At 43.0% G+C, this 16692-nt stretch overlaps 1 protein-coding gene across 1 annotated transcript in view; it reads right to left on the reverse strand.

Annotated features, from left to right (window-relative positions):
- Positions 1–16399, reverse strand: part of LOC118231401 (protein FAM160A1-like) — a 28596-nt gene extending 12197 nt beyond the window's left edge. Inside the window, 3 exon segments of the mRNA XM_035425162.1 lie at positions 1692–1906; positions 2897–2998; positions 16123–16399. Coding sequence (XP_035281053.1) covers positions 1692–1799 — 108 coding nt within the window. The 5' untranslated portion in view covers positions 1800–1906; positions 2897–2998; positions 16123–16399.
- Positions 16400–16692: the final 293 nt, after the last annotated feature.

The following is a 16692-nucleotide window of genomic DNA, read 5'->3' on the forward strand; positions in this document are numbered from 1 at the left end:
CACTGATACCACAGACTCACTGTACTGAGAGCACACTGATACCAAAGAATCACTGTACTGAGAGCACACTGATACTACAGACTCACTGTACAGAGAACACACTGATACCACAGACTCACTGTACAGCGAGCACACTGATACCAGAGACTCACTGTACAGCGAGCACACTGATACCAGAGACTCACTGCACACAGAGCACCCTAATACCACAGACTCACTGTACAGAGAACACACTGATACCAAAGACTCACTGTACAGAGACTCACTGCACAGAAAGCACAGACAGAATTGTGACTGAGACCCAGATAAACACAAAAAGCTCTCCAGACTCCAAATGCACTTCTCTACTGCAACACAGTGCCACTTAAGTGGAGAGACACTTAGACACCTCAGCAATGTGACCTCCCAACAGAAAACTGAAGATTAAGTGGCTTTCTTAAGACTGGCTATCTTAAACAAACGATTGGCTAAATGTCAATGACTAGCAGGTGGCCCCATTCCTTTTGAAATGTGATTTAGAGTATTTGAAAAGCTGGATGGTAGTTTCTAAGAAGGGAAGGGTTGAGAATGCCACACTAATTTCTGTGATTTACTGATGGATTTTATATATGAAGTAGTTGATGCAAAAATTATCAGTGACTGACAAGCGACAGAAATTTAGGTCCTCAAGCAGCACCCTGTTGTCTTTAATGAGGGGAATATCACAGAACCACAATATCCTAATTCATTTGGGAAAATCTTGGTTAAAAATCTTACTCAGTCGCAAAACAACAAATGTTAATGTCCCAGTGGGTTTGTTGTTATGTTCACTAACACAAGACCCCATACATAAGCTTATTTTTCCCCAATAGCACACAGTATAGCTAGTTGATTTCTCTTCTTGATTTCAGTAAAATGCTGCTTCATTTCTAGAGAAGAAGACAAACAGATGATAAATGTCAAACTCTTAATTTGTCTTTACAGTAAATATATCCAATTTTGATTAATAAAACTGAATATACTAATACAATTATAAAATGAATGCTCCATTACAGACAGTGGAAACTTAAATGTGCCACTTCAGAACCATCAAAATCATACATTTTCTTGCTATCTTGCTGCATGGTCTTCTTCCCCTTCGCAAAAAGCACTCTCTCAAGCTCCCCTCCTGAACATTCTGGAATGTGGCATCCTCTCCACCCCCAACTGGACTAAAGGTCCCGTCCCACGGCAAGCAAAGGAATTTCCTTCAAAGCCGCCTCTACCCCCTTCACTACACATGCGGGATTTACCTCAAAACATCTGATTAAAGCACATCTGCACACCAGCAGAGAGCAGCCTTTTGCAAGGTGCCCAATCAGCAGTTCCACCTAGACCTCTCTCCACACTTCAGTACTGCTAAACCTCAGAGAGCCCAGCAGTCCGCCTCCAAACTCAACCGTCCGGCTCGGCAAACAAAGCCCAAGTTTGTTCTTTCAGGAGCATGAAGAAAAGCTTTCGAACTGCTTGTGTTCCAAAGCCAACTGCTAGACAGTAGCCCTGTGAAAATTTGACAGTAGGCCTTCTGCCAATTATTATGAGAGTGAAAGATGGACGAACAGCACAGTCCAGAGAAATCAGAATATCTCTAAAAAGGCAAGGCTTAGTTACACAACCTCCACCCCTGGGTCAGCTGGAGTGGCCTGTGGTCTGACTGACAGGAAATCAGTTACCTGGGCCCAGTGGTTCTTGAACACGATCATGCAGGTCTCTGGATCCACCCCCCTCAGGATGGGCGACTGCCGGTCCCGGTTGCCGCCGGCGATGACGGAGGCCATCATCTTGACTGCGCTGCTTTCCGGCTACACCATGCTGCGGGGGAACGTGGGGTCGTCACTCTCGCCCCTGGCCCAGCGCGGCCGCGGGGGTGTGTTCGAGCTCCAAAGACCTGAGGACACCACAGACATCACACAACTTCAGACCCAAAAACAAGAGACTCTCATAACAGGAGTGGATATCACCTAAATCAAAAGGGCTATGTGGCTGAGTGACTCTGAAGTGCTCTAAAAAGTTATTTTGCTCCCTCCCTCTTTCCCTCCCTCTCTCTCTGTTTTCCCTCCACCTTCTTTCCAAACACAGACCCAGGATGCAGGGTACTAAATATTATTACAATTCTGATGGCCTCAAGGCTGATCTTCATCGGCCTAATCATGTTCATTCAATTTCAAACCAATCACCCGTATGATAGTCTACTCTAGACTAAGAAACTGTTTCCTTTTGAACTGACACATGCCCAGAAAAAAAAACTTTACAATACTTACACCATTTCATTTTTTTCCATTAACCTTATTACCACCACTGGGCAGAGAAATTCTCATCTCTGAATACTGAACGAGGATATAAAAGTTAAGGCAGGCTTCCCACAGGATTTCAAAGTTCTACGAAGAGACACAAAATTCCCCAAAATCTTCTGTGCTTTTCCAGCTCAACTCACATGGTAAATCACCACAGCACTCTAAATGTATCAGTGAAACGATTTAAGAAACATAAGAATGGCTTTCTCCATTCTTAAAATTTCAGTTTGTCCTTGCATACTATACAAAAACTTTAAATCTGGACCAGCCCAGCATGCCACGAGAACAGCATGCTGTTGCAGCTGCCAATGGCAGTCCAATGAGAATGCGCAGTCTTTGTGAGTCATGTGATTTACAGGGTAGTCTTTAGCCAATCAGACCAGTGCTTCTTCCGTGTGAAACGGTTCAAATTACTCACATTAAAGAGGACGCATGTAATTATGACTGCCAGGCAAGAGGACAAAAAAACGTTAGCTTAAAATATTGACATCTGTTTTACATTTGAAAACAGCCAACCTGAACAATCTCACGAGAATGGGCACGGCAGTTCTGGGACACCATTTACGCATCATTAAAATTCCTACCTTTCCTGGACCATCGTCCAATCTAGACAGCGCTTCCTGACTCTGCGAGGTGTACCATCACAACGAGGTCTGCGTTCTTCTGAGAGACGGACGGACCAATCCCTGCGGAGAAAGAAAGTAAACTTTCAGATGAAGCACACGGGGAAACACTCACTGAACCCTTTTCACAACGGCTGCTCCGTGACTTCTCTGACTTGTGGAATTGGGGGTGGAAATAAGCAGTGTGCCGTTTCCAAACACAAACCACAGACTCTCAGTGCGCTTTCAGCTGTAACACGAGTAAGAGGAAACCAGAGGAGAGCAAGAGAGCTTTTCTTATGGGTTAACCACTCAGACAGATATGAACAGTCTCTTATTAATCACACCTTTCCCACAATGGAGTGCAAATAGCGGCACTGCAAAGGGCAAGAACATTGCTGTCCACTCCAATTACTGAAGTCAGCGCAGTGGCTCTGTCAGCCTGAATAATTTCTGCTCAGAGTTCCCAGGTTCTCACGTACTTTTTATCCTGCAGAGTACCTTCAGGTGACAAGCTGAATAAATGTCCTACCGGTCAAAGCAGGACAGCGTTCCATGGAGTGAGACATCATGTCGCCGGGAGACCAAAAAGTAACAGGTCCATTAGATTTCTCTCATCCTCTGTGAGTTCGGAGCTGTCTGTGACCCCCCCCCCCCCCCCCCCCCCCCGCCCCCGGGGGGCCCTGTTTGGCACACTCTACTTCTGTAATGTTATTCATGGGCCTCTCTCTCCTGTCACGCCCCCCTGCCCTCTGACACCGCGCCGCACGGCACCATGGGAAACCCGTCAAACTCCATTACAGCAGAGGCACCGGAGAATCCCCTGTGTCCTCTCAGCTGAGAGGGGAATCCTCTAAGATCCTTCACAGAACGGAGTCTGAAGCTCACAGCCGTTAATTAACAATGACATGTACAGCATGCCTATGTTCCTCTATGGACAAACGAGAGATTTTTTCCAAACATAGGCTACTTGCAGCGAATGTATATTTAAATATGCATATATATATAATATATATATTACAAGTTGCAGTCGTTACATTACAGTTTATAGCCCTATAGATTTTCTATTGTTTAATCATTAGAACCCCCCCACCCCACAGTTAATGAGGGTGTGCTGTCAGAGGCCTGGGCGGCAGTCATTTGAACTCCCCCAGCATCCCCCTGCTAAGCTCTTTCCGGCTGAATTCACTTAGTGCGCGCTCAATTACCACAGACCCTCCCCTCCGGACACACCCGACCCACGCCGCCGTCCCATCTGGCTCTCACTCCCGAATAACGGTCGCCTCACAGGACCGTGGCACGCGGGACGCGTGGGGCCCAGCTGCTGGGACAAGCCTGCTAGGGGAGGGGAAGTACCCTAAGTGGGGCAGCCCCAGTATAACTGCCCTGGGAGGGATTGTGCATTCTCTGGTGCTGCTGAATTTCACACACTTTACCACAGCGCTGAAATTCAGCGACTTCACACAAGTGCAAATTCTGCATTTGGTAGTTTTACTCTTGATATGCGGTCTGGAAAGGGGAAATCGTGGTACAAAGGAAAATTTTTAAATAAACCACTTATTTTGCAGTTTCCATTGTTGTTTTATGAGGAAATGGTATGGTTTCTATATAAGAGAGAGTATCTTTTGCTCACTGCAACCACAAATGTTTAATAAGAATTGAGGACCTTGTGTGGTGTTGACAGATCATATCGCACCAACACTGTATATGTGACAACAAGCTAGAGACAAGATAGAGATTTTTTCTCTACTGCAAAAAATAAAAATAAAAATGTAAAAAAAGAAATCCACTTAGGCCATCTGTGACCAGGTCTCTCCTAATCCAGCAGTGCCAGAGCCAATAGAATGAGATGGGTTCCTCCCATTGGCCAGGACTGACTGAGCTGTACTTTAATACCTTCATTAATCTGACAGTTTTTCCAGCCATCAGACAGCAGAAACCATAACACATGACCGAGTTTCGCCGGTCGTTCCCATAGAGGCGTGGCCTGCGACCCTGCTGCTCACGCAATGCTGAGCCTGCCACGCGATCTGGCCAATCACACGGGAGCATCTCTTCACGGGCACTCGATTGAAGCCTGCTCGGGATGATGGGTCCTGTGTCGGAACGCGTTTGGTAGTTGAAAACACTCGGGATTTTAAAAACAGTCATTTGACTAATTGGAGAATTTCACACCACTTACACTGCAATTTAGGTAATACATAGGGAATGCCTAGGCAAGAACAGAGGAAGTCGAGGCAGGGGATTAAAACATCACACTGCTAGAAAAACAATCTCTGAGCTAACAAATGCAGCCTGCCTTTTCACATTTTCATAGCAAAGTGAGGGCAAGAGAGTTATCATTGATTTTGATTATCTGTTGATAAAGAGCTGTGTTGCTATTTTAAGAGGTCCAAACCACTTAACATATTAAACACGTTACTTAACATGTTCAAGATGTTTAACTTAACAGTTAAACATCCCAGTGAGATATAGATCTAATGAATCGACCAATCTTTCTTTACATATCATCTACACCAATCACAGAAAGGGGAAAGTCACAAGGGGTGTGCACAGGTCCCCTGTAAGGAAAATCAAGAACTACCACGAGACGCAATGTGCTACTTTCCAAAATAGATCTCTGTGACATACTCACTTAGTGTGATCTAATACAGCATGCAGTGAAACTCAGAGCAGGGCTTTTCCAGGAAAAACCTTATTTCTCACAGTGTGGGAAAGTAAATTTTCAAAAGCTAAAGTAGATCACCACTAATTTCTCATTGTGTGGGAGAGTAAATCTTCAAAGGCTGAAGTAGATCACCACAGCTACCACCTCAAAGAGCCAGCCCAAGAATTCAGATCAGGTGGAAACCACATGCACATTCCCAGGACAGATACGGAATGTGTGTGTGTGTGTGTGTGTGTGTGTGCGTGTGTGTGTATGTGCATGTGTGTGTGTGTGTGTGTGTGTGTGTGTGTAGGTGGGGGATTATTATTGAGGATATTTGTTTAAATATCTCTAAAACAAACTACTTATACAAATACTTTTTGGAAAAAGGTAGTTATGCTTATTTATTACTACTGTACCGACTTATGAAAGACAAAATAAATCAAACCAAAAAAATCCAAAATTATTATTACTTGTGTGCCAATAAGTTTTAACTGAAATTTCCTATATAAAGTATTGCAATATTTTAAGAATATACTAACAGACTACTTAAGAGTGAATGTGTACACACATTGAATAAATAGCCTGACATGAAAAAGGTTCCACCCATCCTTTCATAAACAGGTCACCAGCCGCAGTATATGGGATTGCCCATATGGTCCAGATACCAGCCACACCTGCATTCTGTCAGAACCTGCCAGAGAGCGAGCTCAGCACAAACAGACCTCCCTCCACCCTCTCTGAAGTCTGACTGCTCCAACACAAACACGCGCTCTCCCATGAAACCGTACACTCACGGCTCAGACAGGGAGAAGTCTGGAAACTTCCACGGCTACTGCACTTTGAGCCAATCATTAGGCTGGACGGCATCCTGACTTTCATACAATAACCAGAAGATTCTACATTGTCAGAAACACATTTAGCTGTGTGGCTATGCTGTCTATTGTCTCCTGTCTCTTGTCTTGCTAATATGCGTACACTATACTATGCATTTTTGTGACAGCTCTCTGTAAAAAGCGCCATGCAAATAAAATTTTAATTGAACTGAACTGAACTGTACTGAACTGAACTGAGCTGAATGCTTTCCTTACTTTCTAATGATCTGAAATGTCAGAAAGCTCTGGAACATTACGCCTCAAGTTCATTCAGAAGGGAAACTCTCTAGAAGCTACTGCCTCAGTCAACACTGAAGTGACGCCACATGATCTGCACAGTAATCGTGTGACAACGGGGAAATTTACAGCGTCCAAGGTTACCGTGGAAACGCGGTGATGTAATGGCCACTGATGTGCTGTCAGCTCCTGAAATATTTAAAGGTGGCACAGGACAGAGCCTGATTACACTGGGTATTATTAGCCACATACAACACAGAGTGGAAGTAGAACAAAAGCCAGATAAATACTGCAGCCTTATCCTGTGGCACACTGACTCCTAACGAGTCCCCTAAATCCTGCTAATTGTGATTAGAGCTCCCTGAGGTTCGGGTGATGTGTGCCCACTCCTTAAGCACTAAGAGTCGCTGTGGTAAGGAAAGAAATAATCAATTACAAAACCTTTGTGCAATGCCAAATATAGCATTGAAAAGAGCGTCATTCTTGTTATTCATTCATTTATTTATTTCATTTTTTTTCAATTCCAGAATAAAGTAGCATGATAGTTTCCACATCACAAGGGTGTAGTGAACAAAATTCAATTCCAGAATTAATAAAATGATGTGATGGTTCTGGCTCAAATTGAATACTCTTTTTCACTGCCATGAAACCACAAATACTCCACTGTTCAAACAAACCTTAAAAGAGAAGGATTTTACCCAAGGAAGGATAGGGATTTTACTTCCCATACCTTACAGACCTCTACAATCTGTACTGATTTGAGACCATTTCAAAAACAGACATTACATAGGCCTGGGAGATTAATGGCAGAGTGCAGATTGTTGACAACTGAGGTTCCCATTTATTTACAGGTTTCACTCTGCTGCTGATTTGTTCTTGTTACTAACAGCAGCTATTTGTGTAAGAATGGGACTACAGACAATGGAATCTGCCTGACAAACAGACCGGGGGTAACTCACCAGTCCACACACTGCACCACCTTGTTCACTTCCTAATTCCAAATCCCCTGGCCCAGAGCCTCATTCCCCCTACCCTGCCCCACAGACATAACACACAGCCAGTCTGAGTTGGTTACTAATGAAAATCCTGCCAAAGATCACAAAGTAAAGGCATCCACACCCTGGCTTTATATAACCATATGACCGTACATGCAAGCCATACGAACACACACAATCACGTGAAGACACATCCAACAGAAGAGCAGACATACAGGGTGCATAACCTCACATCCTGGCTCCATGAACCCAAGATCAAATAAGTAAACATAAAGCATGTGAAAACATGAACCAGTCATACAGTAGACACACCTTAAACATAAACATATACATAATGTACACAAGCGTAAGCACACACACACGTACATTCACACACACACACACACTCACACACACAGAAATAGCAAAACACCTTCAAATCTTCAAATCACATAGCAAGAACAGTCCCATGCAATCAATCAGTTTTCTGAGCAGACTGCTAAAATCAGGGTTTCAGTTGATTGTGTTCAATAACACAGAGAACGCGAAAAGATGACTTCCAGACACACGCAATACACAGCCCCGAGATTAATGTTTGAAATCCATTCAGGTTTATTCTTATTGCTGCTTATTATTCTGGTCTGGAACTAAGCTAAGAAAGATTCATTGATGTATTCTCATGCAAATCTATGTTGGTCCTGTTATAATCACAAGGGTTTCACCTTCTACAAAGAAATATGATTATTGCTTGGACTCGGATATGCTTCTTGCCGCCTGGAGAAATTATGACTAGAGTGGAACGGTTAACCCAGATGCAGCCATGCAGGGACAATGGAAATGAAAGTTGTAAAACTACTGATTACATTTTTTGTCTGATGCTTGAACCCTGACGCTTTATATTTCACAGGGTCCCAATAACCCAATTACAACTCAATTTTTGCTTGTGTAATTCAAGTGGGTCCAAAATCTTGCACTCAAGCCACTTGAATTTCAAATGCCGTATGAATAATTAAACAAATAATTATTTTTTAAATAATTAACCAATAATGGATGGATTTTACTGGAATGACAGAGGTGATGTAGCTTGCTCAGGGGTACAACACATCATCTGAGATTTAAGCTCATAGCCAGAGATCCCATCTGGTCTAATCACTGTACCAGGCTGTACACTCACCTCCTGGGGTCAAAACAAAAAGACTGACATTAATCTTCATTCTGACCTTCTAAAATCAAAATTAAATGATACAATAACCAATCAAGAACATACGGTAATACAATCATGTGGCTTCTACTATGCAATGGTCACGGTCGATATAAATACTGTGAGTCAAATCCCAGAGCCAGTTTGTGGTGTCGAATCTGAGGTGTGACAGTGGTTATTGCGGCCAGTAGCCCAACAAGCCGATGCATGATTGGTGTATCACTCAGGGTAGGCAGGGCCTCAGTCGGCTGGTATGACAGTGTCTCATCATGTACCAATGACCCTCACCCGCCCCACACACACACACACACACACACGCTCATAAAGTGTCCACCTGTGCCTCACGTCTGTGTGACAGTTGTGAATTGCGGTGTACTGAGAAGTAGCAGCTGGCACTACATGCTTCAGAGGAGGGCACACAATTGAGCACTTCAAACTGGAAGGAAAAAAAGGGGGCAGAAAGCATTTTTTAAAATGTCACTTTGGGTGAAGGTCTTAGGGAATTCAAGAGAACATGCTATTGATCAATTAAAACAGCTTGAAGGCTCCCTGCATCATCTCAGTACACTCAAACTACAACACAAGACTGCACTCCTGTCCTTCCCATAAAGCTGCCAATGCAGAGGCATTACTGTCTGCGTTTCTCATCCCCCACAGAGCGTGCACTCTCAGTGTACTCCAGCCTTAACAGCCCAAAGCCTCATTTCCTATAGATTTAAAATGTTCTCATTCCAGCATAAAGAGGATTGCATTTTTCATTTCACTCCGGCAAGGGAAGGTCACACAGAGAGTGTCGTGCACAGAAGAGGGCTGATTTCAATCGGTTCACAGAGGCAAATTCGCTCCAGGACCGCCGTTAATCTGCTTGGTGACAGCCTGTCCACCGGACAATTTCAACAGAGACAAGTTAAAATGCTTCACCCTTCTCACGGGCCAGTTGAAGGACAACCAGCGCTGATTTCCAGAACTTTCTCTCTCAGAGAGAAATTGGCATAAAATCAGCAAGGCACATTCGGGGAAGGTGGAATAAAAATACAGCATTTTACAACTTAAAAGTATGCAGTGAATTTGCAAGCTGTCAGGTAACAATATTTGTTCGTTCACTTCATCTCTGAACAATCTGTTGACAAAAGTGTGAGGAAGAATCTATCTCATTCACTCATTATTGTGCAACAGCAACATCACTATAATAATACAGTTTGCTGATATGTAGGTGTAGGTTTGATTGTGTACACTGCAGCTTTGATAGTGGAGACAAAAATAAGGGAGAGTTTGCACTTATTACAACTGAGGGAAAATGGCAGGACTGCCCCATGGTATAGGGGAATAAGTCGCTTGGATGCCGCTAGTAGAAAAATGTATGGCCAACATCCACTTTGGTGTGTACCTGTAAACACCATCGTGTTTGAATTCACACGTGGTCAACTCTTAACTTTGACCATACCTTACCACCAACGTCCAAGACTAGTACATCAGTCAATAAATCAATCAACTACTATTTGTGCACTACTATTAACAAATGGGTTGTCCTTCAACAATTCACCATGGACATCTTCCAGAGGAAGAATTAAAAACAAAATTTTTTTAGAGTGGGGAAAACTAGAAAATTACACCCTGAAAAGGCATTGAAAGCTGGACTATATCTGAGAGAGAAAACATCCAGAGAACAACAGACACACATGGACCTAAGTGTAGTCATGTGACTTCCCACAGTAAGATGTATCTCCAGAATGTGGCCTTGAGGACTGGGCACCATACGCATGTAGGCTTGGTGCTTAACAGCTGGCTTTGGACCATATGTCCAGCCTGGGCGCACAGCCATTCCAGGAGCAACTGGTGCAACGTTCAGTGACGAGTCGGAGTTCAATCTGTTCCAGCTGATGTAAGGAGAGGCACTATCAATGTTTACTTACACCAGTGCTGGAGGTGTGATGTCACAGGCTGCCATACAGTATGGATAGAGATCACATTCAGTGTTTACTGATACCAACTAGAAAGCACACAACTACACTGTATATAATGCTGGAATGTGTTTTTGTCATGAACACATTGTGACCAGACCGTGACCGTGAGTAGTAAAGCTTGCCAATTTTTCCGCAGTACTGTAGAGAAAGAACTGCTCTACGGTGAAGCAGGCAGCTGGTCATGAAGCGAGACTTGTCCGGAAGTAACAACTAAGACAGCAAGTATAAACACTTCTCAACAAGAGAGTAGATGCTCTGCACGAATGACTGCTTTGCCTACGGCCCCTCCCAGAACTGCATTTCCCACACACGATTTGCCTACTCCTTTACCATCCTCTCCCCTCACTGGTGGAGCTGTCTAGAAGGGGGTCGGCCACGCTATAGCTATTTCCCTACCCATCCTCCACCAGTCTATAATCAGGCTATCGGCCCGGCCCATCTGTCTCTTCATCACACCCCTTAATGCCAGAGCCAAAGGATCATGGAAGGATTTCTGTCTAAGCTCTGTGTGCAATGCAACAGCTACAGACTAGCTTCACTGCAGAAAAACATATATAATAATAATAACAATAATAACAATACTAATAATAAAAGTCTACCATTGTTATGTTCAATTCATTCAAGCTGTTTTTACTACCAGGTGAGCCAGGAAATGTTCTTTCACTTTCCTGTGAAAACTGCCCTGTTCAATATGGTTATGGCAGTTCTCCCCAGACTCAACACCCCCCTATTCATTCCTCCCACATGGTTGTGAATTGAAGGCAAATTAAACATCATAAAAAGGTAACAGGGCACTCTTCATACCACCTGTTGGTACACTGTCTGCTGAACTGTTTATACATATTTGCATTCATTCCCTTGGCAGACAATTTTGTCCAAAGCAACTTATAAGGCCATTACCATAAATGCCAGAGAATGAATCCAAAAGGGTAAGATTGATTTACTGGTCAATTGCAGCATTTGTAAAACAATCATTCAGTTCAATAAATGCTAGCCTCCATCATCTAGGCTCAATAATAATGTTGATTTTAATCAAATAATCTAATATATAATAAAATGTCAATTTCGATGGTTCTACATCTCCCAACACTCCACTGCAAAGGGCAAAGTACTCCACAGAAGTGTGTGTGCCTTATGGAAGGCCCCTTTCATTTTCATAAGCTCATAATTATGGCCCTGTGCAACAATATGGCATGTAATAAAGAGAAAGCATTACTGATTACTTTAATAATCTGTTAATGAATCCCGCAAACAGCCCCATGCTCCATCCCAGTGATAATCAGGTCAGCAGAGCTGGGGTAATTCAGAGCACAGGGCAGAGCTTAGCTGAGCTCAACTACCCCCATCCCCCCCCCCCCTTCCCCCCCCCCCCCCCCCCCCCCCAGCTCGCTCCGTGAGAGCAGCCCACACATAGCTACCACACATTGCATAGGAAACGGTGAGAATTTCACACCTGTCCCTCCCGGCATTGTCATCCAACAACGCCAAACCCCCACGCCGCTCTGGCCACTGTGCGTTCTCCTGCTAACAACACCTTCGTTTGCTATCGTCCGGCCTTTTCTCCTTTCCAAAAAAAGCTAACGGCGAAAAGCAAACAGAGTGGATAAATTCGACAGGAGGTAACCGCCCACACCAAATCTATTTATGAATGGCGCAGTTGGTTTATGGGACTTCTGCGGCTGCGGGATAAGAGAAGCTCCATGCCAGAACAGAGACAGCCTATTCTGGTGTGTATGTGGCTGTTCACCCTGCCATGTCTGGCTGGCTCTGAGCTGCCCTGTTGCCGATGCTGCTCACCATCACATTTTTGGTCTGTACGCACGAAAGGCTCCTCCACAAGTCAGCAATTCGCCATTTTCTCCACTGCCTACTCAAAACATGTTCTTTCTCAGCACGCTTCTTGCCGGTGTGCTGTACATCTTCTAGGAATTCTCTTTTAGATCCACCATTTCAATATTGTTTTCAAGCTAATTACATTTAAAATGAACCCATGGGGGCTTCAACGACCAAATAAAACCAAGGGGAAAGTGCTTGGACTTACCAATAGTGTATGAATCTGTGTCTGACGGGTTATAGAATTTGTCTGTGTTCAGCATATTCACCTAAAAGCTTTGCCCAGTGAAAACACACTGACTTTCCTAGAAACTGAACTGAAAAGTATTCAGTATACATAAAAGTATATTTGATGTTGACTTAGCAGTAACTGCAAGAGTAAATACCGACAGAATAGCCTGGGGTTCCATTTAAAAGGAGAGTGTGATTATATATTCCTATAGAATAAAACTGTACCAATAATTTGTAGTTTGAAAAACAACAAATATGCAGTTTTATATTTATGAATGTATTTGTATATATTCATAGAGGCAGATTTACATCTACTCATGAGATATTCATGATATACAGTATTTTACTGGCAACTGCTAAATTCATGCCCTGCGAGTATAGCATTGATGGAGAGTTTGACATTGGCTAAAGTTTTTGGTCGCTGTTCACAGTAGAACCTGCTGCACAACATCTTGTATGCCATCAAGGATTATATTGACATATTCAATCAATGCAGATGAGTTAGAATAAGCACGTAATATGTTTTTAATGCAGGTGTCTAAGTAGCATTTATGAAGGAGTTACATTGCCTGCATCAATGATCATTCACACAAAGTTTGACCAGAGCAAGTCCAGGTGACTTTTTCTTGTATTAATGCGCTGCCATTGGACCAGAAAATCACTTTCTACTTAAGCCTCAGCTAGAAAGAGCTCCTCCAGTATTAGCGAAGGTGTGCGCTTGTTTACAAGAGAGGCTCTGGTCCTTCTGGAACAGTTTGTCACAGCGGTACTGTGGGGCTGGTCGACGCGGTATTTGCTTAAGTCGCAGCCTGTAGCCGGGAGATAAATCACATGACACGTGTGCCCACGTGCGGACGGGAGGTGGCAGGAGACCAGGCGGGCTCTGGGAAAACAAGGCAGGTGTTTACCCGCCACGAGAGGAACAAAGTAGCTCTGATGCCCCTCCGTAATCCTTTCAGTCTGATACCGCATTAAAGGCCAGAGCCTGCCGCCTGTCAGAAAACAACATCTCTAATGGACTTGTGCACTTAAAAGACCACTGTTACAAGCCTGATTTTTTAAAAAAAATATATGATCCTTATGTAAGAATCGGTTTTGTGAAGACACGCATGGCTTTGTGAAAGATTATGGTCATTAGAAGTATGCCCCACAGCTGAGACCAGAAAATGAAATCAATCAGACAAAGAAACCGATAGCTCTAAATGCGTAAGTGATGACAACTGACATACTGTATGTCCAAGGGACCACAGGTCTAAAATCTAAGGAATCTGTTTCCATTCATTTCCTTGACAACGCATTTAACATCAGTTATAATCATCATAAATTACGAACTGGACAACCCCGCGTAAAAAATGACTTGGGCAGGGGACCGCTGACCGATGAACAGCAAATAAACTGAGCAGCAAGTCCCCTGAGCTCTTTCAATCGGTTCAATCAGATTCAGTGAGTTGTGAAGTTTACTCCCCAGCAGGAGAGATAATTACAACACAGAGATACAGAGTGAGAATAAGCTGCAACAGAGGAAGCCAGCGCCAGAGATGTGTTGGCTGTAGGCTCCTTAAGTTCAATAAACAAATTCTAATTGAAGCTTTCCCAATACCGCTTTCTTCAAAGCATCTGACTGCTTTGCAAGTAAAGAGCTTCAGACTGGAGGAACTAAGGAACTTGTGAAGGAAGTAGTCCTAATAAAAACAACTTTGAAAAGACAGCACTACACACAGTCTCAGTACACTGTGCAATGAAACATATTTCTAGGATTAAACGTGTCATGTACATATTATGATAAATAATTCAGCTTTACAGGAAAAAACTTCCTGCCTCACAAACTAGAATTTTAAAATGAAGGGCTTATAGGAATCACTGCCGAACTGTTTTATCAGCACACTTCTGCTCTGCTGTGAAAATAAGCATGGTTGAAGTCAGGAACCAGCAGGGGTTCATATAAAATTCTGTGAAATTTTAACTGTTGCATGAGCAGATTAAACCTCTTAAAATAACTGAATTAGTTATATGTTTATACTGTATTTATGTGTACGTTTATACTTAAAAATTTAAATTCAATATACTTGTCTTTGTAAGTATTTGCATTTTCTGTATTATGAAAATCACTTTTAACTTTACCATTATTGGACAATCAAATATACCTTCCAATGCTTCATATTTAGCTGACATCCAATACTTGCACACACACTGGCATAGCCTCAATCTCTTCATCTTAGTTTTATATTTAAGGTCAGCTCCCCTCCAGATGCAAACGGCTTTAAGCAATCTCTTTCTGTCCAGCTTTTTTCCGTTAATCATTCATGTCTGAGATAAGGTAACTGCTCTGTTTAATGAATTTAATCATGCAATGTGTTGGTCTTAGTTGCCCCATTAACTTTTAATACATGGGGTGTCAGATTAAGTTCAAAGTGGAGGACAGGTAATCCAGTGCAGGTGTCTACTGTTCCATAAAACAGTCACCAACACTGTAGAGGTATACGGTAGAACACACACAGCATCATTTACCTCCCGTAGGGGACATCATCACCAAATATCAATCAAATATTGGGGGTGTTGTCACATTAAACATGGTCAATAAAGAACTGCCATGGCAACATATACTGTAGGACGGGAAAGATAAAGATATACAAGTGTGCTTCTTCGAGGATTGAATGAATCTTGATGGTGTTCTTTTGAAGTGGGTAAAATCAACAGAGATGCACACACACACGGACCAGAGCTGTCAAACGCACTGGAGAGAAACTTATGGGGGGTCTGGGTGTAGATTGAATTACAAAAAATAGCAATACCTGTTACGCACAGGTAAAAATAGGAGCTACCAAGACTGCGCCATGCTACACACGCTCTTCATATTTAATTTAGTATTGCAGCCTACTGAAATCTGCCCCAGCCGCTCCGTTCCCATTGCACCATAGGAGCTTCCATACTTGTTTAGCGCTGCATGCTCGGACACAATAATTATGAATGCAGGATTCATAAGAAAGCCGCGGAATGTTCAAAGGTTCTTTATTGCGATAGACAGAAAATTATTTTCAAACTGCTGGAACTGTCAAAAACACCTAAACGGACTCCACACCAAGTCCGCGACAAGATGTGACAGCTATAAAAACATCACATTCTCTGTCCGATCTAAATCTGACAAAGAGGCAGCAATTACGCATTTTAGTTATGAACTACGACAAAGTAGACCACAACTGAATTATAAAAGCACAACAGCGCGTTAAGCAAAGTAAAGAATCTTACTGTATAGATTCCCAAAATGTTTATTGTCGACCACGGTATCGTTTCTGGAGTTGTAGCCCAGAAATTATATTCCAGGGTGTATATTCCTGTTCGCTGCCGTTTGCTGATATATTCCGATTCCTTCGTGTAACGCTGTAAATCCTACAGTGTTCCCTCCAAGGTAGTCAAACTGTCTAACTCTTTCGAAAGTTCTAAGGTGTTTATTTTACCAAAGGCAGTTTTACTATAGTCTAACCTGGGCTGCGCTGTGGATGGTGAGCTCTGAAACCAGCTTTACGCCCCCTTTCTCTCCACAGTAGTCTCTACAGAATAGGAGATTAATGGCCCGTAAAAAGCTTCTTTCAATTGGTCCCGTCGCGTGAAAACGTCCTGTTGTCACATCATGCACTGGTCTGACCCGCTCAGTTGAGGCCAGCCTATTTCTTTTCAATGTGCGCGTAGCATTCACCGTGGTTTTCAAACCCATTCTTCTATCATTCGAATTATTTTTTATTTACAGAAACTAGAGGTTTTCTTTGTTTGTAGCCTTTCAAGTGCAGGCATTGACCTGATGCATGTTTTCGAACGTTG

This window comes from Anguilla anguilla, chromosome 7 (genome assembly GCF_013347855.1).
Source record: "Anguilla anguilla isolate fAngAng1 chromosome 7, fAngAng1.pri, whole genome shotgun sequence".
Taxonomy (NCBI): Eukaryota; Metazoa; Chordata; class Actinopteri; order Anguilliformes; family Anguillidae; genus Anguilla; species Anguilla anguilla.